A 25604-nucleotide genomic window follows, 5' to 3' on the forward strand; every position below is an offset into this window, starting at 1 on the left:
ATTCAGAAAACTCTAGCCTGGGTAATTTCAGGTACTAAAAGCTAAAATTCTTTCCAAGAATCATTTTCATCTCTTCAGGCAGAACATCCGATTTATTAGGTAAAGTTATGCTTCAGATTCTTCTGCCTCTCAATAGTTAGTTACTATCCTTATATAGGTTACTCCAAAGAAGGTCATGACCATAGACCCAACTAATTCAATGAGGCATTCTTCAGGATTAGGATAGAGAAAGGTGGAGGTTTCCATTCAAGAATTGGAGATGTCAACATTCAGCTGGGGAAGTCTAAATCTAAATTTTTTTTTAATGGGGCAGCTCTGAGGGAAGCCTCAAGAAGCAGGAAAGTATAAGATGCTAAGGAGGAGTAGAAAGATGTTTGGACTGGGGGGGCGGCAGGTGGTGTGTGGTGGTTAAAGGCACTGAATTCCCATATGGTTGACTGTGGTTCAAGTCCTGGAGCTGGTGGCTTGCTTCCTCTCTTTTCCTTTCTTAGCTGGTGGCTTGCTTCCTCTGTTTCCCTTTCTTTCTCTCTGTCTCTCTGTCTGTTCAAATTGAAAAGATAATAATAACAAATGAAATTAAATAAGAATATATAATTCTTTAAAAAAAACATGTTTGGAACAAGGTACTAGCATGAATAAATGTAAATGTATAGAAGATACAAGAAATGAGACCAGCAGATAGCATAATGATTATGTCGTTGGACTCCTACATAGTTGACCATGGTACAAATCCCGGACCTGGTAGCTTAAACTCACATTGGGAATGTGTGTGTGCATAGATGCCCAAAATCTGAGTAGGAGACTGGAGGAGAAGGGATTGCAACAAGGCCATCCCCCGGGGGGGGAGGGGTGATTTTTTGCTTTCAGTCTCTCTAGCTCTTGAGCGAGTGCACACTTCCTATAGCAAAAAAATCTCTCTAAAAAAAGAAAATACAAGAAATAAGCAAGCTTAAACTATAGGGCATAAAAAGTGGGTTGGAGACCTGGAGACAACCAAAAAGTCCATTAGTAGCTGTGATGTTTAATGTGTGTCAACATGACTGGACCATAGGGTGCCTCAACACTAGGACAAACATTCTGGCAGAGCATTCTTTAAGTGCTTCTGTACAAGATTAGTAGAATGAGTAAATCAGATAACTCTCCTAATGTTAATAGGCCTCATCCAGTCAATTGAAGACATAAATAGAACAAAAAGGCAAAGCAGGAGGGAAATTTCTTCTGTTCGACTCTTAGCTGGAACGGGTAACTTCTCTTGATTTCAGACTGAAATGTAAGCCATCAGTTCTCCAAGGTCTGTCTCCAGCTTGCTGACTACAGGTCTTGGGACATGTTTAGCTTCCAGAGTGACATAAGTCAATTCCTTACAACAAATCTATCTATAACTATATCTACATCTACATCTCTTGTCTCACACTTTTGGTTCTTTGGAGAACCGTGACTAGTATATTACTGGTTGAATAAACTATGGCACATTCTTATGATGGAGTAGAAAAGGAAAAGAGAATGAGGAATATGTTCATTATTAATGTATTTTTATATTATATGGAAAACAACTGTGGACCCCTGAGATAGTGCGGAAGGAGGGTGGTAGATTGCAGAGGGTGAGAAGAAATATATTTCAGAGACATATGTTTCAGGAAAAAAAAGCAAGCACTGAACAGTGTGTATATTTTGCTTCATTTTAACATAATATTAAAAAGTAGAAGGGGTGGGACCAGCAGATGGTGTAATGGTTACATTGCTGGACTCCCATGTAGTTGACCATGGTTTGAGTCCTGGACCTGGTGGCTTAAAACCCTTGCTGGGCAAATGTGCATGTTTGCCCAAAGGAGAATGAGAAAGAAGGGACTGGGGCACAGACATCCCCTCTGGGGGATAATTTCTTGCTTTCTGTCTCTCCGGTGAGCACACACACACACTATAGCAAAAATCTCTCTCTCCAAAAAAAAAAAAAAAAAAAAAAAATGTAGAAGGGTAAGCCAAAAACTAGTAGATACTTAGCATAGGAAGAATAAAAGAAAGATACAAAGGACAATGATGGTAATTAGACTTCTTTGCATCTTGTATTGTAGGTTGACTTTGAAATCATATAAATGTTTTTCTTAAATATGAGATTAAAAATCAATTTCTTATCATCAAAAGTAAAATGAAGCAAAAGTAAATTATATTTTAGGTTGATGACTAAAGCACACAGAAATAAATTATTGCAATTAATTTTATGCTCCTAGTGTGATATATACAAAGGATAAATAGGGTAAATATAAAGAAAGCTAAAAGAATATTGTCAGTAATAACATTGTTATTAATTTTGCTGATGTTGTTATGGAATATGTATACATGAATACATGGTTAGGCAATAAAATAATCACATTAATAACTTAAATAATGAGGGTAATATTACTAGGAAGCAATATTTTCACTGCAAGGAGGAAGAAGTATAAATTAAAAGATAAGGGAATGAAGTAAAATCATATAACACTTGAATTGAAAAGTGACAGTTTTAAAACCTATCAGCCTTCTACTTAATTGGTTTTAGCAGCCACTGATGACATTTTCCTACATACACTAAAGATGACCAAATGGTGCTTTAAAAAAAAATAATAATAGTAGATTTTTTAAAGAGATTTTTTCTATAATGTGCATGCACTCACCAGAGAGACAAAAAGCAAAAAATTAACCCCCAGGAGGGATGGCCATCCCTCAATTCCCTCTCCTCCATTCTCTTCTTGGGATTTTGGGCACACACACACACATGTGCCCAGCATGAATTTTAAGCCGCTGGGTCCAAACATCTGGATAATTGGCATCCCAGAAGGCAAAGAGACTCATAAGGGCACTGATAATCTATTCCATGAAGTCCTGCAAGAAAACTTTCCAAGCCTAGGGAGGCACTCAAAGATCCAGGCCCAGGAAACACAAAAGACCCCAAATAGAATCAACCAAGAATATATTCTTCAAGGTACATTATAGCCAGATTGACCAAAACCACAGACAAAGATGAGATACTAAGATTAGCAAGAGAGTAACATCGGGACCAGCAGTTAGTGTAATGGCTATGTAGCTGGACTCCCACATAGTCAACTGCGGTTCTTGTCCCGGACCCGGTGCCTTAAACTCACGCCGGGCGCGTGTGCGTGCGTGCCTAAGATCCCGAGAGGAAAATGGAGGAGAAGGGATTGTAGCATGGCCATCCTCCTGAGGGGGTGATTTCTTGCTTTCTGTCTCTCTGGCTCTCTCTGTCTGTCTGACGAGCACATGTGCCCTATAGCAAAAAAAAACAAAAACAAAAACAAGAAATGAATATAAGCCTACAAGAGTTAGTCATGCCCCCACTTATCATCTTCCCTAATTCCATATCTTTTTCTGAAATGTGCATGGATGCTAATAATTTGGTGTTGTGTATTTTAACTCTGGGGTGACTTGACATTGTTCCAAGATTGGAAAAATAAATTCAAAGCGTTAAGAGAAAAGCAATTTCAACCAAGAATACTGTACCTGGCAAGATTATCCTTTATATGAGAAGAAAAGACAACATTCTCACATAAATAAAACCTAAAAGAATTTACCAACACCAGACCAGATCTCCAAGAAGTTCTCATACCAGGAAAATTAAATACAGACACAAAGAAATGAGAGTTCAAAAACTAAGGAAATGGCCAATAGGGACAAGTAGGGACCAGTCTGGAGTTGAATATTATATGCCAGAATTTAATTGTGAAGATAGAACCACAACAGAAGATTAAGTACATGAGACTGAACTGGTGAAATAGAATTATCTGACCTTTGACTAAAACATTGCTGACTTTCTTCTAGGCTTTGTTTTCTGCTTTTAAGGATTTTTGTCCTGTCTAGAGCTGCTGATAGGTTCATGTACCTACTATTTGAACAGAATCCTAACCTGTTCCTGGCTTTAAATTTTAAGCTAAGCTCCTTAGCATTTCTTTGATTTATTAAAGCTAAAACTGTTTTTCTTGAAATAAAAAAATATATATTAAAAAATACCTGTTTAATGACTGTAGTAAGCTATATAGCATCAGCTAGGTGCTACCTTATAGTATATTCATTCTATTCAGACTTTTCATGCCTAAAGTCAGACATGTATTCATAGATATGTATATACCAGCTGAACTTGCTATTGAAAGTAGTTAGATTATTTAAGAAATGTTGTGAATCAATAAAATGTGAGTAAAAAAGGAATGGAAAACAACTGTAGACACCTGAGATAGTGTGGGAGGAGAGGGGGAAATGGCAGAGGGTGAGAAATAGGGGTAAAATATATATACACATATATGTATATGAAACTAGAAATGGAAAATTATCGATGAAAACATGTATGATTAAGCCACTATGTAGTATATTCTGGATGGGAAATCACATTTTGTATGCTGTGACGATGCTCAGGGAATTAATGTAAATTAACTAATTAATTAAAAAAAAGTTTCAGAAGAAAATTACCGTGTACTTGTCACTAGATTCTAGCTTTGTCCATATTTTTAGTTTGAGGTGTTTTGTGAATCAATAAAATGTGGGAAAAAAGTTTAGTATGGAAGGGAGAGAAGGGAAAGGGGAAGGAAAAAACAAGTAAAAGAATGCTTAATTGACAAAAACTGAGAAGCTATTTGCTGATAAGTTATAGAGTACTATCTTTGCTTGACTGAAAAAAGAAGTGTACACTGTAAAGATGCGATTAAATGTAAATAAATAAATTAGGTAAAAAATAAAATCTGAGTCCACAGTGACACACAGACAATAACAGAGAAAAAAATAGCACAGACGAATCTGAGAGAAGTTGATGACAAGTGTTGGCTCATTTATTTTACTAAAGAAAAATCAGAAAGTTTCTGATATTAAACAACTCTCTTTAAAAATGTATATGTTTAGACAATTTCAAACCTGTTTATGTTCGAGAATTATAAAATGAGCACTCTTTGCCTACATTCACAATTATTAACATTTAGTGCATCTTCAGACATCATGACCATTCTCCCCTAAATATTGCATGTATCTTCAAGACCCAATGACAGTCTTTCATATAGCCACAATACAATGATTAAATGCAGAAAAAAATGATATAAGCACAATGTAGTTAAGACACAGTTCATTTAAAAAATTGCACATTAACCTAATAACACCCTTCATAGCTGTTTATTTTTCTGACTGCTTCCAATGCATGATCACACATTGCATTTAATTGTTATATATTTGTTTTTTCTTTTTTAGTTATTAGAGGCTTTTGCCATCACCAAAGAGAGGAGAGGGAGAAAGCAACACAGTGGGAAATGGACACATTGTAATCCCTTCTCTGTCATCTCTCTCTCCTGTTGAGATCTGAGACAGACATTCACGAGTTCCCAGTGCGTTTCTCAGGCTGCCAGGGATGGGACACCAACCACAAGCAGTTACGTGGGATCCAGCTTCCCTTAACCACTCGGTTTCAGGGTCAGCCATCTGTCTAGACTATTAAGATCTGAAATCGTTCTTCAGATTGTCTTTCTTATTCATGACATTGACATTTTTATAAAGCACAAGTTGATGCTTTTTAGATGATCCCAAATGTGGGTTTAAATAGTTGTTTCCTTATTAATTGATTAAAATTATGTTAGACATACTACGTGAATGAGATTGTGGTTTTCTCAACATACCAAATCAGGGTACATGATGTTGGTAGTAATTTAGACTAATTGGCTTGAGGTGTTTACCTAATTATGTATATATATATATATTTTTTTTTTTGAGATGTTTTGCTATAGCGTGCATGTGCTCACCAGAAAGAGACAGACAGACAGAAAGCGAGAAATCACCCCCCAGGGGGGATGGCCATGCCACAATCCCTCCATTCTCCTCTCAGGATCTTGGACACACCTGCACACGTGCCTGGCCGGAGTTTAAGCCAGGGGGACTTGAACCATGGTCAACTACATGGAAGTCCAGCTACATAGCCATTATGCCAACTGCTGGTCCCCTTAATTAGATGTTTTCCAGCTCAAAGAGAGAGTACAGTAGAATTACATCCAAAGGTGTTAGATCAACTTGATAAAGCCAAATGGAACACCCAGAATCCTACCAGATTTCCTTTTAAATATCTTTAGTAGCTGCATGGTTCTAAGCATATAAAGAAAAAAGATTTTATCAGCAACGAATGTCTTTATATTTACACTTTTTAGGACCCTGTCAAACTTAAGGTGTTCTACTTTAGCAGTTGACCTTTAAGCAATGTGGGCTGGAAGTAAGTCCACTTATATGTGGATTTTTTTCAATAAAAATGATGAATGATTTTCTCTTCTCTATGATTTTCCTAAAAACAGTTTCTATTTTCTAGCTTACTTTAAGAATATGGCTTATAAGCCATATAAAAAATGAAATATGTTAGTTGGCTGTATGTTTTTGGTAATGATATTGGCCAACATTAGTAGTTATGTTAAAAGTTAGAAATAGATTTTTGGAGGACCAGCAGATGGTGTAATGATTTCATTACTGGACTCCCACATAGTTGACTATGGTTCGAATCCTGGACCCAGCAGCTTAAAGCTCACACTAGGCATGTGTGCATGCATGCCCAAAATCTCGAGAGGATACTGAAGGAGAAGGGATTGTGGTGTGACCATCCTCCCTGAGGGATGATTTCTCGTTTTCTGTCTCTCTGGCAAGTGCATGCGCCCTATAGCAAAAATATCTCTAAAAAGGAAAGAAGAAATAGATTTTTGACTGTGTAGTAAGTGCTCCTAATCTTTCTGTTGTTCAAGGATCAACTGTATACTGAGAAATATATTTATATATGTGAATAATCTAAAACTCAATCAACTGATTGGCCTGATGGAGCTGAATAATTGTACAAAGACTTCAAAAAGTTTGAGGAAAAATGAAATTAATGTATAAGTTTATTTTGGTGCAAAAATTTTGTATTTTCTCTAAACTTTTTCAAGACCATGCATCTGAATAGACAGAAGAACTGGATAATGTCCTAAACCTGGGAGGTAGATTTGGTGACCACTTCCCTCTTGAAGTTATAAACTACTGATATAGCATCTATGTATCATGGTCATTATGTCCCATCATGGTGACAGACTGCTAGTCTCCTGTTTGTTAGTCAATATCTTCAATAATCTGAAGTAATAAAACCTTTTTTAGTGAGCATGAATTTTTATTTCCTTTCTTTCTTTTTTAAAATTTACTATAGGGTGTGCGCACTTGCCAGAGAGAAATAGAAGGTGAGAAAAAGAGAGAAAAAAATGAAAAAGCAATCCCCAGAGAGGATGACCATGCCTCAGTCTCTTCTCCTCCATGCTCCTTTGGGGATTCTGGGCACATGCACAGACATGCCTGTTTGTTTTTTTTCTTTTTTTTTTTTTTGAGAGATTTTTGCTATAAGGCACGTGCACTTGCCAGACAGACAGAGAGAGACAGAGAGACAGAAAGCGAGAAATCTCCCCCTCAGGGGGGATGGCCACACCACAATCCCTTCTCCTCCATTCTCCTCTCAGGATCTTGGGCACGCACACACACACACCTGGTGTGAGTTTAAGGCACCGGGTCTGGGACACGAACCACGGTCGACTACGTGGGAGTCCAGCGACATAGCCATTACGCTAATTCCTGGTCCCAACCTGTTTGTTTTTTTAAATCATGGGGTCTGGGACTAGAACCACACAGTCAGCCATGTGGGATATAGCCACCTTAACCACTATGTTACTTGGCTGGCCTGAGCATGTATTTTTATCCTTATAAGAAATGGAATGAAATATACAAACATCTAAGAGAATCAAATCCACAGTACTAATATTTTAGCCTAAAAATAGTTTGGTATACTTCTTATTTTACATATTTGTAACTTGTGACAAAATTTAACCTATTAGGAAGTCTTTTAGGGCCAGCAGATAGCATAGCAATTACATTGCTGGACTCTCACATGGCCAACCATGGTTCAAATCCAGACCTGGGGACTTGAAAATCACATTGGGTGCATGTGTGTGCGTGCCCAAGATCCCAGGGGGAGAATGAAGGAGAAGGGATTGTGGCGTGGCCAGGCTCACAGTGGGTGATTTCTCACTATCTGTTTCTCTGTTTCTTCGGTGAGCACACGCACCCTAGAGCAAAAAATCTCTCTCTCTCTCTCTCAAAAATAAAATAAAATAAAATAAAATAAAAAAAACCTAAAAACAAAAAAACCTCAAACCAGGATGTGCCCAAAATCCAGACAGGAGAATGGGAGAAAAGGGATTGTGGCATGGTTATCCCCCCCTGGGGCGGGGGGTGATTTCTTGCTGTCTGTTTCTCTGTCTCTCCAGTGAGCACACATACCTTATAGCAAAAATCTCTACAAAACAAAACAAAAAAGAGGCAATCTCTCCATAACTCAAGTATCATGACATCTACTCTGTTTCTCTTTCTCTCTCCATGTGTCTTCCTGGCATCCTATGATCTCTCTTTCTCTGAGTGTCAGGAAGCTCCCTGTCCTTTTCTTTAGTGTCCTAAAGGCGCCCCATCCTTGCTGATTTCAGGAAAGTTCTGAGGGTGGTGTTTTGACTACTAGTAAAGTATAGATGTATATGGTAATATTTTTGACTGGACTAATATACACTCTATTTATGCTTGGAAAAACCATTTGGTGTGATATACAGATGTACACTGATGAAACATAAATACAAAACAGGCAAAAAAATTAAAAAAAAAACCCCAAAGCATAATTGTTACTTTGATATGCTAAAGAATTGGGCTGTGATGGTCCCAGACTTCAAACTGGTGACATGCCCTTTCTTTCCTTCCTCCTTTGAGTAGGTGTTGTTCCCTTCAAGTGCTGTTGGGACAGTCATCCTAGGGAGATTGAGATAGGACTTCTCTGGTGACTCCCTCCATCTCCAGACCTCCATATCTCCCTCATTTGCACCAAGGTGGGGTCAGGTATCTCAAAGCAGTAGACTGCTCCCAAGTGGGACCCAGTCTCCATCCCTCATAAAACCTTCCATAGTACCTGATAATAAATATCTACCTCCCTAGGTTCAAGTGTTTCACTTCCTCCTTTCCTACATTTACGTCCTTTCATGGACCATGTAGATTAAGCTTCCACATTCAAAAAATTTCTTCATTGTAAGGGGACAAGGGAGAGGGATCTATAAAGAAATGCTGATATTCATTCCTGCGTATGACTTGCAAACAATGATAGTAATGCTAGTTAGACTTTTAAAAGTAATTCCATTGCATCATGCATACTGTGTATGTGCACACGTGTTAAGTGTGTATAATATATTTTCATGATTATGATACAAGGCTTAAAACGTACTGAGAAAGGGTCATTTTTTTTTTTCAGAGATTTACTCAGGCCACTCTCCAGCCAATAAAGAAAAGCCATAGAGGGAACCAGCAGTTAGCGTAATGGCTATGTCGCTGGACTCCCATGTAGTCGACTGCGGTTCGCGTCCCGGACCCGGTGGCTTAAAACTCACGCCAGGCACGTGTGCATGCGTGCCCAAGATCCCGAGAGGAGAATGGAGGAGAAGGGATTGCAGCATGACCATCTCCCCTGGGGGGTGATTTCTCGCTTTCTGTCTCTATGTGTCTGTCTGGTGAGCGCACGCGCCCTATAGCAAAATCCTCTCCAAAAAAAGAAAAAGAAAAAGAAAAGCCATAGACAGCCATGGGGACAATTATAGAACCCATGTCCAAAGGGTAAAGAGTCACTGAGCTAGGAGTTATGGGAAGAGCTATGTAGAAACGCATGGATCTGGGGCTGTCCCTGTAGCCTAGTGGTTGATGAGGGCCAGATACCACATGACTGACCACACTGTTGGAATCCCACCCCCAGGGGATTAAAAGCACACCAAGCATGAGTGCATGTACCCCAAATCCTGATAGGATGGAGAAATGAAGAAGAAATTATGTGACCACACCCCCATTAAGGGTGCTTTCTCTCTCTTCCTCTCTGTGTCTCTCTGGTGAGCACACAGGCCCTCTGGGAGGGGGGGATTAAAAAGCAAGCATGTGACTTATTTAAACATACCACAAATATCTTGGAAATGCAGGAGCTGTATGACCTGGGCGCAGGAATAAAAAAGCTTAATATTGAAGAAACTAAGGGAAAATTTGTGAGCTCTTTGGAGGTAGAGACCCAGGCTGTCTGGTGTACCAGATCACTGCTTCCCAGAGCTAAGTTCAATCCATTACATTTCATTCTCCAGCCACATGCACAGCTCTAGGTTTGGGCTTATTAGGGCTTGTTGTCTTATGTTTGGAGCTGGCTTTATAGAGGTACACAATTCCACTGATTCCAGTCACAGGGCAAGATAATAGTTTCCAGGGCGAGGTTCTGTTTTTGCATGGTGCGGTTGGCCCTATCCACATGGGAGTACATGGGGAAGCCAAGTTTTTTCAAATTCTGGATCTGGAAATAGATGGTATGATATATGAGACTATGGCCCCGATACTCAGGCACGGTACCTGCCATCCGCATCTCTCCAGTCTGGTCCATCAGGGTCCAAGACACAGGAGTCCCTTCTGGCCCCAGCAGACAGAAACTGGGGAAGGTCTGGATGCAGCGCCGGATGAATCTCTGGCTTCTCTCATTGCCCCCAAAATGCCAGAATTTATTCACCAAGGCAGCGTGGGTAACATCCAGGGATGAGAATTTAAACATCTCTTGGTTGCTAATGAAAATAAGGGAAGAAGACAATCATTACTATCACAAATATAATGAAATATTACATATATTTCCCCCAGCTTATCCTGAGAGACAAATAGGAGCATAACTAAGGGGTATGCTCTGTTGCCAGACTGCCCAGGTTCATATCAATGCCATGTATGTGACTTAGAGCTGGTCTTGACCTCCATCTCTCATCTCCTCCATTTCCATGTCTCACGACTAGGGATGACAAACACACCTCCCTTGTAGAATCACTGGAGGCTTAAAAGAGCCTATGGATTTAGGCAATTAGAGCCAGCACCTGGAAGGTAGTAAGTACGCCACAAAAATCAGCCACAATTGTTTCATTTGACTTTGGCCATAATTCTCCAGGTTGGCTAACTTAAGTAGTACGATCCCCATTTGACATAAAAGAAAAAGCTTGCAAGGGATATGGCTAATTTACCATTAAAAAAGATTACTCCGACTATGCAGAAAACAGTAGGAAGGCCAGAGCAAAGGCAGGGAGAGAAGTTCTAAGGTATAAGAGTTTAAATGGTGCCTTCCTTCTCTCCTCCAAACCCCCAAAGATATTTTTACCCAAAACACGTGAATGTGAACTTATTTAGAAAAAAGGGTCTTTGCAGATGTTAGAATCCTTATGTTAAAGATCTCAGCAGGAGATCATTCTAGACCTGGTGAGTCTTAAGTGACAATGTCCTTATAACAGACAAAAGAGGTGAAGGAACACAGACAAGGCCATGTGCAGGTGGGGTTAGAGACTGAAGTAGTAACCACAAGCAAAGGAATGTCTAGAGACATCAGAAGCTTGAAGACATGTGATTAGGGCTGAGTGACTTCTATCGAACTTACAGGCACTTAGGTTTGCCACTGCTCAGTATTAAGTTCTTTGCATCTAACAAGGAAGGTTTTAACTTCTTTGCTGTCTCCTTTACCATGTAGAGAAAGCATTGGGTTTGCTTGACCTTGCCCAAATTAATAGCTACGAGATCTTCTATCACCTTATTCAAGCTGGACTGTGAACCTAGGTGGGGAAAAGGAAGAATCATATGAAATAACACATAAGATATATTTATTTATTTATATTATTTATTTATTTACTTACTTATTGGAGAGGTTTTTGCTATAGGAGGCGTGCGCTCGCCAGAAAGACAGAGACAGAAAGTGAGAAATCATCCACCAGGGGGAATGGCCTAGCTGCAATGCCTTCTCCATTCTCCTCTCAGGATCTTGGGCACACACGCACACATGCCTGGCGTGAGTTTAAGTCACCAGGTCCAGGACTCAAACTGCGGTCAGTTACATGGGAGTCCAGTGACATGGCCGTTACGCCAACTGTTGGTCCTAAGATATATTTATTTTAATGTTCCAGAAAAGTTATTCAATGTTGGAAAGTTTATGGATTTAAAGTCACTCAAATGCTGTATTCACTCATGGCATAGGCTTTTTTTTTTTTTTTGGAGAGATTTTCACTGTAGGGCGTGTGCGCTCGCCAGACAGGCAGAGAGAGACATAGAGACAGAAAGCGAGAAATCACCCCCCAGGGGGGATGGTCACGCCGCAATCCCTTCTCCATTCTACTCTCGGGATCTTGGGCACGCACGCACACGCACCCAGCGTGAGTTTTAAGCCACCGGGTCCGGGACACGAACCACGGTCGACTACGTGGGAGTCCAGCGACATAGCCATTACGCTAACTGCTGGTTCCCATGACATAGGCTTTTAATGGCTACCTAATTCCACTTTTTATTAAATTTCAAATTTGATTTGGATAATCCCACAAGTCCTGAATACATCACAGTACATTTGACTATCAAAGGAGAGAATGTATAAGCATAGTAACTAAAATATGTTCCACAATTTATCTGCATCCAGTGCAATGCATTATTGCTATCATGATCCTGGTTAGTTCCTACCTCACTACCCTGATTTTCCCTCCTAGGCTTTTTTTTAAGCTTTGGCTAATGGAAAAAATAGCAAATGTGATTCAGTAAGAGTCTTAAAAAGTGTGCATTGAGATTTCCCTTCTCTTGCTGCCCCTGAGAACCCTGTGACTTCTACATTTGTTCCAATCCACTTCCATCACTGCAGTCAATAACTAGTACACACAAAATTAGTACTAGCAGCCTGTCTTGGGATCATGAGTAACCTAGACCTTCTAGCTCACAGACAACCCTCCAGCTGAGTTCAGTCACATGATGAATCTAGGCGAGGCTAGTAGAAGAAATGCCTAGCTGAGCACAGTATAAATTGCTGACTCACACAATTGTGGACTAAGAAATAATTGCTATTATAAGCTGAGATTTGGGAATTGTTTGAAAACATAACTAATAAAACCAGAATTATGCAAAAATACTCTTCCCAAGACCTCATTTTATCCTTAAATACTGTATATTTTAGGTATTATTATAATTATTTTTATACCTAAGGAAACTGGCCCACAGAAAACTGTTACTCACCCTAGATGACACAGCTAATAACAGGCTCACCAAGATGGAATTTTAGGTAGACTTCCTTTGAAGAGCATATTTTTTAACCACTGAAATTCTCCTTTTTAAATTTGATAGGGTGATTAAATAGAGATGAGACAGAGAGAAAGCTCTGTTCCCAAACCAGAGAATGAATCATGAGTTCTCACCACATAAGAAATCGTATTGCTCACAGTTTCATATGTAAACCTCAGACAGTGCGGTCTTAAAGTTTTAATTCCTTATGGAGGTGATTGTAGTGGAGACAGGGAAAGGAGAGCAAACTGGATGCTTAGAGCTTAGAGGAAAGGCATATTGGATATAGGAGTGTTTGTTCAAGGTAAAAAGTGACCCTGCAAATAGAGATAAAGGAAATCCCAATACTAGCACACATCACAGTTGTCTTACTCTGAATCTGCAAATGTTGTTTCCAGTTGATGACTTCTGGCAAGCTAAGGAATTCCTGACATTTTTGGGGGTTCTTGGAATAGATTAAGTAAGTATTGGTATAGTGATCAAGGTCATCCGTCATCTCCTGTTTGGATTAGGAAAAGAAGAATCAATCAAAATGTTTATTTTTGGTGATTATCATACTGATTTTTAGTATTCCATTATCTTATGATATGTATATATTTTTATTGCTCAAAGTTGCATGCATGCACTTGGCAGAGACAGAGACAGAGGGAGTTAGGAAGAGGGAGAAAGCCCTCCTCCTCAATGGAACATAGTCATGCTGCTAGTCTCCTCTCCATTTCTCCACCTTGTCAGGATCTGGGACACACACACACACACACACACACACACACACCCTGAATGTTTTCCAGGCTACCAGGGTCAGGACTCCAATCATGAGTTTGGCCATGTGGGATTTGGCTCCCTCAACTACTAGGCCACAAGGTCAACCTGATATTTTTATATTCTAAAATCAGTATTTTCTATTGGAATATTACGTTTAGGAATTATTAACAGTATATAAATTCCTTTGCGAATTATTTACATTATGTGGTCAAGTCAATAAATCCCTTATTTAATTAATAATGAAAAATGTCCTCAATACAAATAAGTCCAAACTTAGCTAGTGCTTTAAAATTTTGAATTCAGACCCAGTCAGTGGTATGATGGTTAAAGTGACTGGATCTCACAAGGCCAATTGTGCAGTTTAAGAACTGGATCCACAGCTTGGAAAACATGCCAGGCATGTGTGCATGCATGTTCAAATCTATAGAGAAGAAACAGAGGAGGGATTACAACATTACCATCCCCCACTGGGAATGCTTTCTTACTCTCTTACTCTCACTCTCTGTCGATGTCTGGTGAGTGCATGCACCCTCTAGCAACATTTTTTAAAAATTCAAATCAAACAAAGATAGTCCATTTGAAATAATTTTTATGTATTTCTCTGTAAGTCCCAAGAAGAAGAGTTAAAATAATAATGACCCAGTAAAATCTTTATCTGAAAGAGTAGGTCTTGTTCTAATGCAAAGATTTTTAGAAAACAGGCTCTGACTAGGTCATTATTAAATCCAATAGAGACAATAGGATTAGCATATCATTCTCTAATTGGTGAAGCCAAATAAAACGTTGAACTAAATGTGCTTTCTTTAAAAAATTCTATTATTACTAAACAAACTGCAGTTCCTTCAAACAAAGATATCTAGCACATAGATGAAACATATTTATTCAAATATATCTAGCAAATAGATGAAACCTCAGATGGGATTATCTGGTTGCAGAAATGGGTAAGAGGAAAAAAATTACCTCAACCAGTGCAGAATCAGAAAATTATTTTTCCTCCACTATTTGGAAGACATTCAACAAACATACTTCCTACTCAGCAATGGTATTTCCAATCCAACTTTATTTTCAAGATTGGATTTTTTAAAGTAGCTCACATAATATTATTTCTCATTCAAGTCTCTATTAATAAGTAAAATGTCTTCATTTTAATTTGCTATTTAATTTGGTGTTTTTAGAATAATACTTTTACTAATTCCACTTCTAAATAAGTATACAAAGATGATAATGTGGGGCCAACCAGTGGCATGGTGGTTAACGCAGCTGGGTCTCCCATGACCAATTCCACAGTTTGAGTTTCAGATCCAGAGGCTTGAAAAACATGCCCAGTATGTGTGCTTGCATGCCCAAAATCCCAAAAGAAGAAGGGAAGAAGCATGGCCACTTTTTCTGGAGAGTGATTTCTCATTTCCTCCATCTCGCTGTCCCTCTCTGGTGAGCACATGATGCACCATATAGCGAATTTTAAAATATTGTGTTTTGGGCCAGCAGATGGCATAGTGGTTAAAGGCATTAAGATTCCCACATGGTCAACCGTGATCTGAGTCCGGAACCTGGTGGCTTTTCTTCTCGCTTTCTCTTTCTCTCTCTCTCTGTCTCTCTGGTCAAATTGAAAATAACAAATAGAATTAAATAAATAGTTCTTTAAAAAATATATTGTATGTTTTGGTATTTCTAATATTTATCAATTTTATCTTAAACCAAAACCTTATAATATAATTACACATTTTTTTACTTTTGAAATATATTAACTATTTAATTTCATTAATTTAACAAAGTTATTATACAAAATATAAGCACATATTTTAACCATGTTATTTTGCCATTGATTTTCCTTAATCCTCTGCTGTTTCAGACCTATGCCTTGCAATTGTTCTTGTCCTTCTTTGGAAATAGCATTTATTTTTTATCCTACCCTTTACAAAATTATTAAGCTTCACTATTTAACTGTAGTGAAAATTCCGTCAAGCAGCCACTCTGATTCTCTTCCTAGGACCTCAACCACAAGTGTTTATTTTTTTTCTTCTGGCCTGTTTCATTGACTTTATTGGTGACAGTTGATGACAATACAGTGCAACATGCTGATGAGAACTATCATAATGAGCAGTTGTGCTCTAGGATGATGAAGTTGGTGTGGTTTAAGGCTGATGTTTTTTTAAAGATAAGAAATATTTTTCCCCATAGGATAATAGTTGAAATTGGAACCAGGATCTTATTTACTACAGTATAGAAGTTTAGTCAATGTTCTTTTAATGTTTATGACAAAAGATTAACCTCCTCTTATGTCATCAAAATGACCTTAAAATAGCACAATCTGGGCCAGCAGGTGGCATGGTTAAGGTACTAGACTCCATGACCGATTGCAGTTAAAGCCCCAGATGCGGCAACTTGAAAAACATACCTGGTGTGTATGAGTGTGTATCCCAAATCCCGAGAAGAGAATGGAGGAGAAAGAATTGTGACATGGCCATCCTTAAGGGCTGACTTCTCACTTTCCTTCTCTCTGTCTCTTTCTGGTGAGAAAGACATGCACCCTATGGCAAAAACCTTAAAAACAAACAAACAAACAAACAAAAGCACAATCTTCCATTGGTTGCCTCTAATTCCCATGGACCAAATGCAAGAAATAGCAAAGGATGTTTGGTCTTTAGTATCAGCAGAATGCTGGTTGAGGGAATCTTTTGAATCAGTGAGAGTGTGTCACATACACTTTTAATCAGCTTTCTCCCTGTGTTACAGTGGATTTGGCTCATACGTCTGCACATTCCATAGTGTGCTGCAATTTATCTGTAGACTTTGTAATTCAGTGTTCTACTCCAGGTTGTGAGCTTCTTGAGCACAGGCAGTTGTCAGCCATCACTATTATTTATTTCTGTATCCTCTGAATCTAATGGGCCCATGGTAGACACATATCAAGTATGAACATAGAGGCGTATTCATTCCATATCTGGCATCTTACCTGCTCAGGAGGGCGGATAACCACTGTGTTAAAATCAGGCCATTTGTCCACCAAGGCCTTTAGCTTGAAGGGGTTTCCTTGGATCATGTGGAAGACAGTCCCATAAACCTGCAGCATTTCAACAGAGGGACAACAAAGTGTCTCATGTTTGACCAAAACAAGGCTTTTTTCTGTAATACCATGGAAATTTTATGATTGGCAGGTATCTAATAAGCATCTCTGTCAACTAGTTTTTAGGTGTTACTTTTTTGCCTCAATAAAAATATCTTTTTAAAGTGTGTATATAGTAAAATATTCAAACTAATACAATGTATGAATATAAAGTATAAAAAATAGAATTTAATAATATCTTTTAATATATTTTCTCCTATTCATAGACACAACAGATTTTACAAAAATGAGAAATTTCAGTGATGTACATATTTATTTATTTTTTTAAGAGTGATTTTTGCTATAGGGCGCATGTGCTTGCTAGAGAAACAAAGGGACACAGAGAGGCAGAAAGCAAGAAATCACCCCCTAGAGGTGATGGCTCCATTGCAACCCCTTCTTCTCCATTCTCCTTTCAGGATTTTGGGCATGCACACACACTCGCCTGGTGTGAGTTTCAAGCCACCGGGTCTGGGACTCAAACCACAGCTGGCCATGCGGGAGACAAGTGCCTCAACCACCATGCCACCCGCTGGCCCCAGGACTGACTTTATTTATTCAGCGTAATTCTTTGGAGATTCATTTAGGATTTTGCAAATATCAATAGTCCATTCTTTTTTAATTGATCAGTAGTATTCCAGAGTCTGGATGTACCACAGTCTATTTAACCATTCTCCTGCTGATGGACAGCTGGATAGTTTCCAGTTTTGTGCTATTTCAAATAAAGCTGTCATAGGCATTATTGTGTATATTTTAGTGTGTACGTAAACTTATATTTTTCTGGGGCAAATGCTCAAGAGTATGATTGCTGGCTATATGATCGCTGTATGTCTAGTTTTTAAAGAAATCTACAAGTTGTTTTTCTAGCATAGTTGTACCATTTCACATTCCCAATAGGAAAGTATGGGTGATTCATTTCCTTGGTATTTTTGCTAGCATTTGTTTTTGAGGTTCTGTTTTGCTCAAAACATGCAGGTGGGCTAAGGAGACTTGAAATAGGCTGTGTAACTTATCTCCATGGTCCCAGCAGTAACTAGTCACACAGGTTATTCAAGTGCTCTCTTCCTTAGATTAACTGTATATAACATATGGAAAATAGCAATATCCTCATAAGGGTGTTTTAGGTTTGCATGAGTTCCTAAATAAAACCCAGTAATGGATAAGTTAAGGCCAAGAGGTGCTTGATGTTACTACAATGTCTATGTCAACATTGTCCAAGGCCCTGGAAGTCCCAGTTGGTGCTGGTGGTGGACTGGCCTGTATAGATTCAGCTTCTATATTTAGGCAGAAAGAGAGCTTTTAAATAACCAGTTACTACTTTCAGTAATCACTTATATATGTTAAAAATTAAAAATTAAATGGGGCCAGCAGGAGATATGGTGGTTAAGGCACTGGACTCCCCTTTGGTCAACTGCAGTTCAAGTCTTGGATCTAGGATCTTGAAAATCACACTAGGTGCATGTGCATGTGTACCCCAAATCCCAAGAGGAGAATGGAAGAGAAAGGACTGTGGAACAGTCATTCCCCTTGGGGAATGAGTTCTCACTTTCCTTCTCTCTGTCTCTCTCTAGTGAGCACACATGCACTATGGCAAAAACCTAAAAGAAATAAATAAGAAATAGGTCATATATGTATAACCATTTCTAGGTTTCTTCTGGATGACACACAATCTTTAGAGTTTTGATGAAATAGAATTTGACTCATTATATGTTCTTTTTTTTTTGGAGAGGTTTTTGCTATAGGGCACGTGCGCTCGCCAGACAGAGAGACAGAAAGCAAGAAATCCCCACCCAGGGGTGATGGTCCCGCCGCAATACCTTCTCCTCCATTCTTCTCTCGGGATCTTGGGCACGCACACACACGCACCCGGTGTGAGTTTTAAGCCACCGGGTCTGGGACATGAACCGCGGTCGACTACGTGGGAGTCCAGCGACATAGCCATTACGCTAACTGCTGGTTCCCAACTCATTATATGTTCTAATAAGGCATACAATGGTTAATCTCTCATCTGTCACAAATATTTAAAAATTAGTACAAGATAATTTTTAAAAAGTTTACGTAAAATGTGTGTTATGAAAAACCTACCCATATATTTCAATCTTTTTGTACCAAAATAAACTCATACTTTAATTTTATGTTTTCACAAAATTTTCAGTTTCCCCATATATTCTTACATCAACATTTTAAAGGAAATCAGGGAAAACTTCCATTGTTACCATGAAACACTTTTTGGAAATAAGCAATGAAATGTTTTTGAGTTAGTATACAAAAATATTTGGCCATATGCCAATGTGCAAGTCACATTACTGGGACTTGTTTCCTTTTTCTGGGATGTAAGCATAATATGCTTCCCTTACAAAGAGAAAAGTAAACTAAATGAAATGTAGCATGAGTGCATATCTGCCAGTCAGTAAAGGTATTCTCTTTCGCATCTCTTAAACAGAAAGATACAGCTCTTTGTTTTCGTTAGAATATGTCATTCTCACCTTTAAGGACTCAGGGAGGCAGCTCCTCAAGGATTTTTCTAACAGCAGCAACTTCTGTTGACCTTGCAAGTGAAACATCTTGGAAGGTACCTTAGTCTAGAGAGAGGAGCAAGAAGCATCCAGGAATGTGAAATATATCGCACTCTGTTTAGAACTTTGTCTTAGTATGCCATTCAATTGCCAGCATAAATATCTGAGGCTGGCTGATTTATAAAGAAATAGAAGTTTATTTAGCATATGGTTTGGAAGTCTGAGGTCCAGAGGCTAACTTCTGGTGAAGTTATGACGTGAAAGATGGCAGGATCTTGGGCAGAACAGCTGTCCACAAGTTTCTGCCTATTCTGGTCTTCTTTACCCTCTTATAAACTCATTATAACTCAATCCTAGTCCCCCACACTATGGCTTCGTCCTACTCAAAGGACCCCACAAAGGCATTAAGTTTTCACCTAACACCTTTACAATATGACCAAGTCCCTACATGTGAATTTTCAAGAACAATCAAACTATAACAGACTCTTACAATGCAATATTATGAACTGGGCAACTTGAACACAACAAGAATTTATTTGTCACAGTTATGGAAATTCAAGATCAAGGCATTAGCAGTTTCAATGTCTGATGAGGGTCCACTTTAGGGTTTATAGATGGTTCCTTCTAGCTGTTTCTTCACATGGTGGAAGGGACAAGTTAGCTCTCTGGGGTCTCTTTTCTAAGGGCACTACCCCACTGAACTAATCAATTCCCAGAGACTCCAACTCCTAGTGCTATCACCTTGGGCACTAGGTTTCAACATATGAATGTTGAGCAGACACAGACATTCAGATCATAGCAACGCTGAATAAATAGGATCTAGACCTGTGCAATTTTATTAAACCTGGGGAGGTGACAGATGAGATAGATCTGTTGAAATCTGGGGCCAGCAGATGGCATAATGGTTATATTGCTGGCCTATCACACAGTCAACTGCAATTCAAGCCCTGGAATGAGTGGCTTAAAACTCACACTGGGTACATGTGCATGCATGCCCAAAATCCTGAGAGGAGAATGGAGGAGAGGGGATTGTGATGTGGCCATTCCCTCTGGGGGATGGTTTATTACTTTCTGTCTCTCTTTCTCTCTCTGATAAGCACACGCACCCTATAGCAAAAATCTCTCTAAAAACAAAACAAAACAAACAAACAAACAAAAATGGCCCCAATTTAAAATAACTATCTTGGTAAAGGGAGAAAAAGTATAGTCACTCTAGATTTCTATCCCCTCTGTGAAGAACAGCACAGAGATGAAAAGGAAGAGAGACAATGAACTCCAGAAAATGCAGGAGAAAAGAGACAATGAGTTCCAGGAGGTGAGGAAGTTCTACTATCTGAAAGAGAAAATACACACCATGAAAAAGAATCAAATAGAACTGTTAGAGATGAAGGCTGTAATACAGGAAATCAAAACCTCCCTTGAAAGTATTAAAAACAGATTAAATCAGGCAGAAGATCGAATCTCAGATGTAGAAGATAGAACCTCTGACCCAGAAAAATTCACCACAAAGATTAAGAATATAACTCCCCAAAAGGAGAATATTTGAGTAATACTAGACACCATTAGACATCCAAACATCTGGATAATCAGTATCCCAGAAGGTGAAGAAACTAATAAGGACATTGATAATCTATTCCATGAAATCCTGGGAGAAAACTTTCCAAACCTAGAGAGGCATTCAAATATCCAGACCCAAGAAATACAAAGGACACCACATAGAATCAGGCCAAGAAGATCTTCTCCAAGGCACATCATAGCCAGATTGACCAAAATCACAGAGACAAGATACTAAAATTGGCAAGAGAGAACATCAAGTTACTTTCAAAGGATAATCCATCAGGTTAACATTGGACCTCTCTTTGAAAACAGTGAGAGCAAGGAAAGAATGGGAAAATATATTCAAAGTGTTAAGTGAAAAACAATTTCAATCAAAAATGATGTACCAGGGGAACCAGCAGTTAGCGTAATGGCTATGTCGCTGGACTCCCACGTAGTCGACCGTGGTTCGTGTCCCGGACCCGGTGGCTTAAAAAAAAAACTCACGCCGGGCGCGTGTGCGTGCGTGCCCAAGATCCCGAGAGGAGAATGGAGGAGAAGGGATTGCGGCGTGACCATCCCCCTGGGGGGTGATTTCTCGCTTTCTGTCTCTATGTCTCTCTCTGTCTGTCTGGTGAGCGCACGCGCCCTACAGTGAAAATCTCTCCAAAAAAAATTTAAAAAAAAAAAGAAAAAAAAATACTGTATCAGGAAAGATTATCTTTCATATGGGAAGAAAAGATAAAATCATTCTCAGAAAAACAAAATCTGAAAGAATTTACCAACAGTAGATCAGCTCTTCAAGAATTTCTGAAGGAAGTACTATATCAGGAAAACTAAGACAAATAAAAGAACACAAATGACCAAGAAAAAGGCCAACTTAATGGTAGCAACAAATTCTGAAATATCAATAATAATGTTGAATGTTAATAGAAAGGTCAGACCACAGTAACACTGCAAATTCAACAAAAGAGAGATTACACGAGATTGAACTGGTCAAATATAATTCTATAATTTTTTCTAAAACATTACTGATTTTCTTCTATGCATTGTCTTCCAGATTTAAGGATTTTTTGTTTTGAGCCTTTGGGTTCAGCAATTTGTTAAAAAAAGAATTTTTTAAATTGAAACATAACATAAACTTGTCTTCCTTCTGACCCCTTTTCAATTGGAAAATATTTGTGAGCATTCTTATTTTGTAGCAGAATGGTTATTTGCATAAGTTCAATAATACAATAGTATCTGTTGTCTTATATCAGTAATTGAATTCTTATGGGTCTTTGTGCAAATAACAGATCAAATTTAGATTAATCTAATTTTTTTTTTTTGCAAATAAATTGGTTTATAACTTTCTTTAGTAAAAGGGGGAATGAAAAGAGAAAAAAATGTCTCAGAAGAAAATTACAATGCATTTGTCACTAGAGTCTAGCTTTGTGGAAACTTTAAGATCTTTCATGAATCAATAAAATGTGAAAAAAACGTTTAGTATGGAAGGAAGGGAGGGGAAAAGGGAAGGAAAAAAAGGAGTAAAATTCTGCTTAATTGACAAAAAACGAGAAGCTATTTGCTGATGATAATGTATATGATAATATCTTTGGCTCGATAAACATGCATGGTATTTGTGTTGGAAAAATAAATGTATACTGTAAAGACAAGCAATAGAATGTAAAACATAAAAAATAAATAAATAAGTACAAGTTTATTTTGATATGAAAATTTTGAAAGCCACACATAGTTTTTCATAAACTTTTTGAAGACCCCCTTCCCCCGGCATAAGTTTCTTTTAAAAAGCTCAGCACTTCCTATCTAAACCAACAAGAGCATTACATGTTTCCTACCTCACAGTGGGAGAAAAAGGACAAAGGGTCACAAAGCAGTGGTTCTCGTTTGTGAGATGAGTCTTCACCGGGAAAGTTGTATATACTCAGAGAAGTTGCCAGGAACAAATGAGCAGCAGCAGATTTTTCTAATGTCCTACCATGTTCTGCTAGGACCTGCAGCTCTGTGATGAGTAAATGGTCAACAGAAATTGCTAAACCCAAAATTTTAATGTGGACCTTGTTCTTTTGAGCTGGAAGAAAACAAAGCAAAAACAGCTGGCATGAAGTTCAATGACATCCAAGTTTCTCCCTCTAGATCTAATGTGCAGGGAGATGATTTGCAAGTTTGGGAGGCTGCTTGTGTATGTTGTCTCAGCCTTTCTTTCCTTTCTTTCTTTCTTTCTTTCTTTCTTTCTTTCTTTCTTTCTTTCTTTCTTTCTTTCTTTCTTTTTTTTTCAGAGAGATTTTTTGCTATAGGGCGTATGTGCTCAGTGGAGAGACAGAGACAGAGAGAAAATGATAAATCTCCCCCACCGAAAGAGTATGGCCATAACACAATCCTTTCTCCTCCATTCTCTTCTCAGGATTTTGGGCATGCACGCACACATACATCTGGTATGAGTTTCAAGTCTCCAAGTTCAGGACTCAAACTGCAGTTGGCCAAGTGGGAGTCCAGTGCCTTAACCTGCTGGTCATCCCAGCCTTTCTTTCCAGAATATTCATCATTGTAGGCAACACATCCTTCCTCAGTTCTCCCTCCCTGGTTACCTATAGCAGAGGTAAGCTGGGAAACAAAGGTACTGTTATATCTCTAAATCAGTGATTTTCTTTCTTTTCTTTTTTGAGAGTTTTTTTCTATAGAGTATGTGTGCTCACCAGAAAGACAGACAGTAGTGAGAAATCACCCCCTTGGGAATGGCCACTCCAAAATCCCTTCTCTTCCATTCCCTTCTCAGCATTTTGAGCAAGCACACACCACACCCAGCATCAAGCCGCTGGCTCTGAGACTCAACCATGGTCAACCATGAGGGAGTCCAGCTCCTTAACCATGAGGCCACCTGCTGACCTCTAATTCAGTGATTTTCAAAGCATGGTCCTAGGACCAGAAGCCTCGGGATCACCTGGCGATTTGTTAGAAATATAAATTCTGGGGCTCTCCCCAAAGATCTATTGAATCAGAGAACCTAGGGGTTAGGCCCCATGATTCAAGCCTGCCAGACAATTCTGACATATGCTGAAGATTAAGAACCACTATTTTAAACCAGCAATTCTCAGTCAGAGGATATTGTGCCTCTGCTGGGTATTTGTCAATATCTGGAGATGTTATCAGTTGCCCAAACTGGGGCTGAATATATGGCTGGCATCTAGTGAGTAAAAGGTTAGGGATCATGCTAACAGCTTCCACAGCAAGAATTATCCATAATTATCCAATGGATGTCATCGTATCAAGGCCAAGAAACCTGGCTCTAAACTGAGTCTCTATTCTCTTGACGAGCCAGAAAATTAAACCTTAGTCTTTTTTTTCTTCTTTTTTTTTTTTTTTTTGTAGGGTAGAGTGGGTTGTCATGTTCACCCTTAAGTCTATAATCTAAGTCTACCCTTAGGTGAACTAGAAGGGAATCAGTTTTAATTCAAGTGAATACCTTCATTCCAGAGCTCTCTTTGAGGCCCAATACTGGTAGTAAATGCTGTTTCTCTTGAAGCGTTAAGTCAGGAAATTGTCTCAGCTAACCTGACCAAACCTAGAAGAATATTTCTTGTGATGTCCCCACCAACAATCAACTATTGCATAAGATAATTGTCTGAACTTCCTAGAGTTTAGGCATCCTGAAGTAATATAGTTTGAAGGCTGTGTCCCCTCCAAAATTCATGTTCATACAGATTCCCTAATGCAAAGGCTTTAAGAGGTGGGATCCTTTGGTGGTTATTAGGCCATGAAGGTTCTTCCTTCATAGATATGATTAATACCTTTTAAAAGAGCTGGAGGAAAACTAGCTAAGCCCCCATTTTGCTTTTTGTCCTTTTTCCATTTGAGGACACAGTGTTTATCTCCTCCAGAGGATATAGCAACAAAGGCTATCTCAAAAGCAGAGATCAGGCTCTCATCAGTCACCTGCAGGTGCCTCGATCCTGGACTCCCAGCCTCCATAACTGTAAGAAATACTTTTCTTTATCAATTATCCAGTGTTAGTATTTTCTTAGAGCAGCAAAAAAAAATGGAATAACAGCTAGTGTGCCAAGTCAGCTGGAACAGTTGATATCCGTGCTATACTCCCCTCCCCTTCAACTCTTACCATTTCTTTAAAAATTCCCATCTCCCTGGGTCAGGGTGCATCCACCTTCTCTTCACATGCTCTTCCTATAGTAAACCATTTAGCTTACCCTTACATAATTGAATACAAAAATCTGTTCGTTTTTTGGGAGTTGTGATAAGTTTGGGGGTTATGGTGTTTAGAAGCAACACTAGATTATCTCCTCTGGAGTAGGAACTGGAAGAGGACAGGCTAACAGAGCTAGTCTTTATCCTAGAAACTCTCTTTGATATATCACGTATGTTGGGTTGAACCTGATGCCTCATATGATTTGTGTGTTTCCTGTACTTATAACGCAGTAAGCAGAGGAGAGGATACGCTCTAAAGAGCTAATGAGGAGAGTCCACTTGGTGATTACTAAAAGAAAGGCCATAGAAAGAAAGTGACAGTACACAGAAATTTGTATGTCTCTCCC

At 38.8% G+C, this 25604-nt stretch overlaps 1 protein-coding gene across 7 annotated transcripts in view; it reads right to left on the minus strand.

Annotated features, from left to right (window-relative positions):
* The window catches only part of LOC102485105 (glycine N-acyltransferase-like protein Keg1), a 47503-nt gene that overhangs the window by 11266 nt on the left and 10633 nt on the right, over nucleotides 1-25604 (minus strand). For 3 of the 7 annotated variants that reach the window (XR_001371320.2, XM_006160874.3, XM_006160877.3), the window contains exons 1-6: nucleotides 22896-23068; nucleotides 19492-19587; nucleotides 16856-16963; nucleotides 13510-13636; nucleotides 11486-11657; nucleotides 10432-10637 (exon numbers count right to left, since the gene is read on the minus strand). Coding sequence is in view for 6 of the 7 variants with exons in the window: in XM_006160874.3 (XP_006160936.1) it covers nucleotides 10432-10637; nucleotides 11486-11657; nucleotides 13510-13636; nucleotides 16856-16963; nucleotides 19492-19569 (691 nt within the window). In the remaining variant the exon portion in view is untranslated. Of the gene's footprint in view, nucleotides 1-10054; nucleotides 10638-11485; nucleotides 11658-13509; nucleotides 13637-16855; nucleotides 16964-19491; nucleotides 19588-22895; nucleotides 23069-25604 lie in introns of those variants that run through there. The other 4 variants (XM_006160873.3, XM_027776737.1, XM_027776739.1 and 1 more) reach the window with 4 other exon arrangements.

This window comes from Tupaia chinensis, unplaced genomic scaffold, assembly GCF_000334495.1.
Source record: "Tupaia chinensis unplaced genomic scaffold, TupChi_1.0 Scaffold000709_2, whole genome shotgun sequence".
NCBI classification, from domain to species: Eukaryota; Metazoa; Chordata; class Mammalia; order Scandentia; family Tupaiidae; genus Tupaia; species Tupaia belangeri.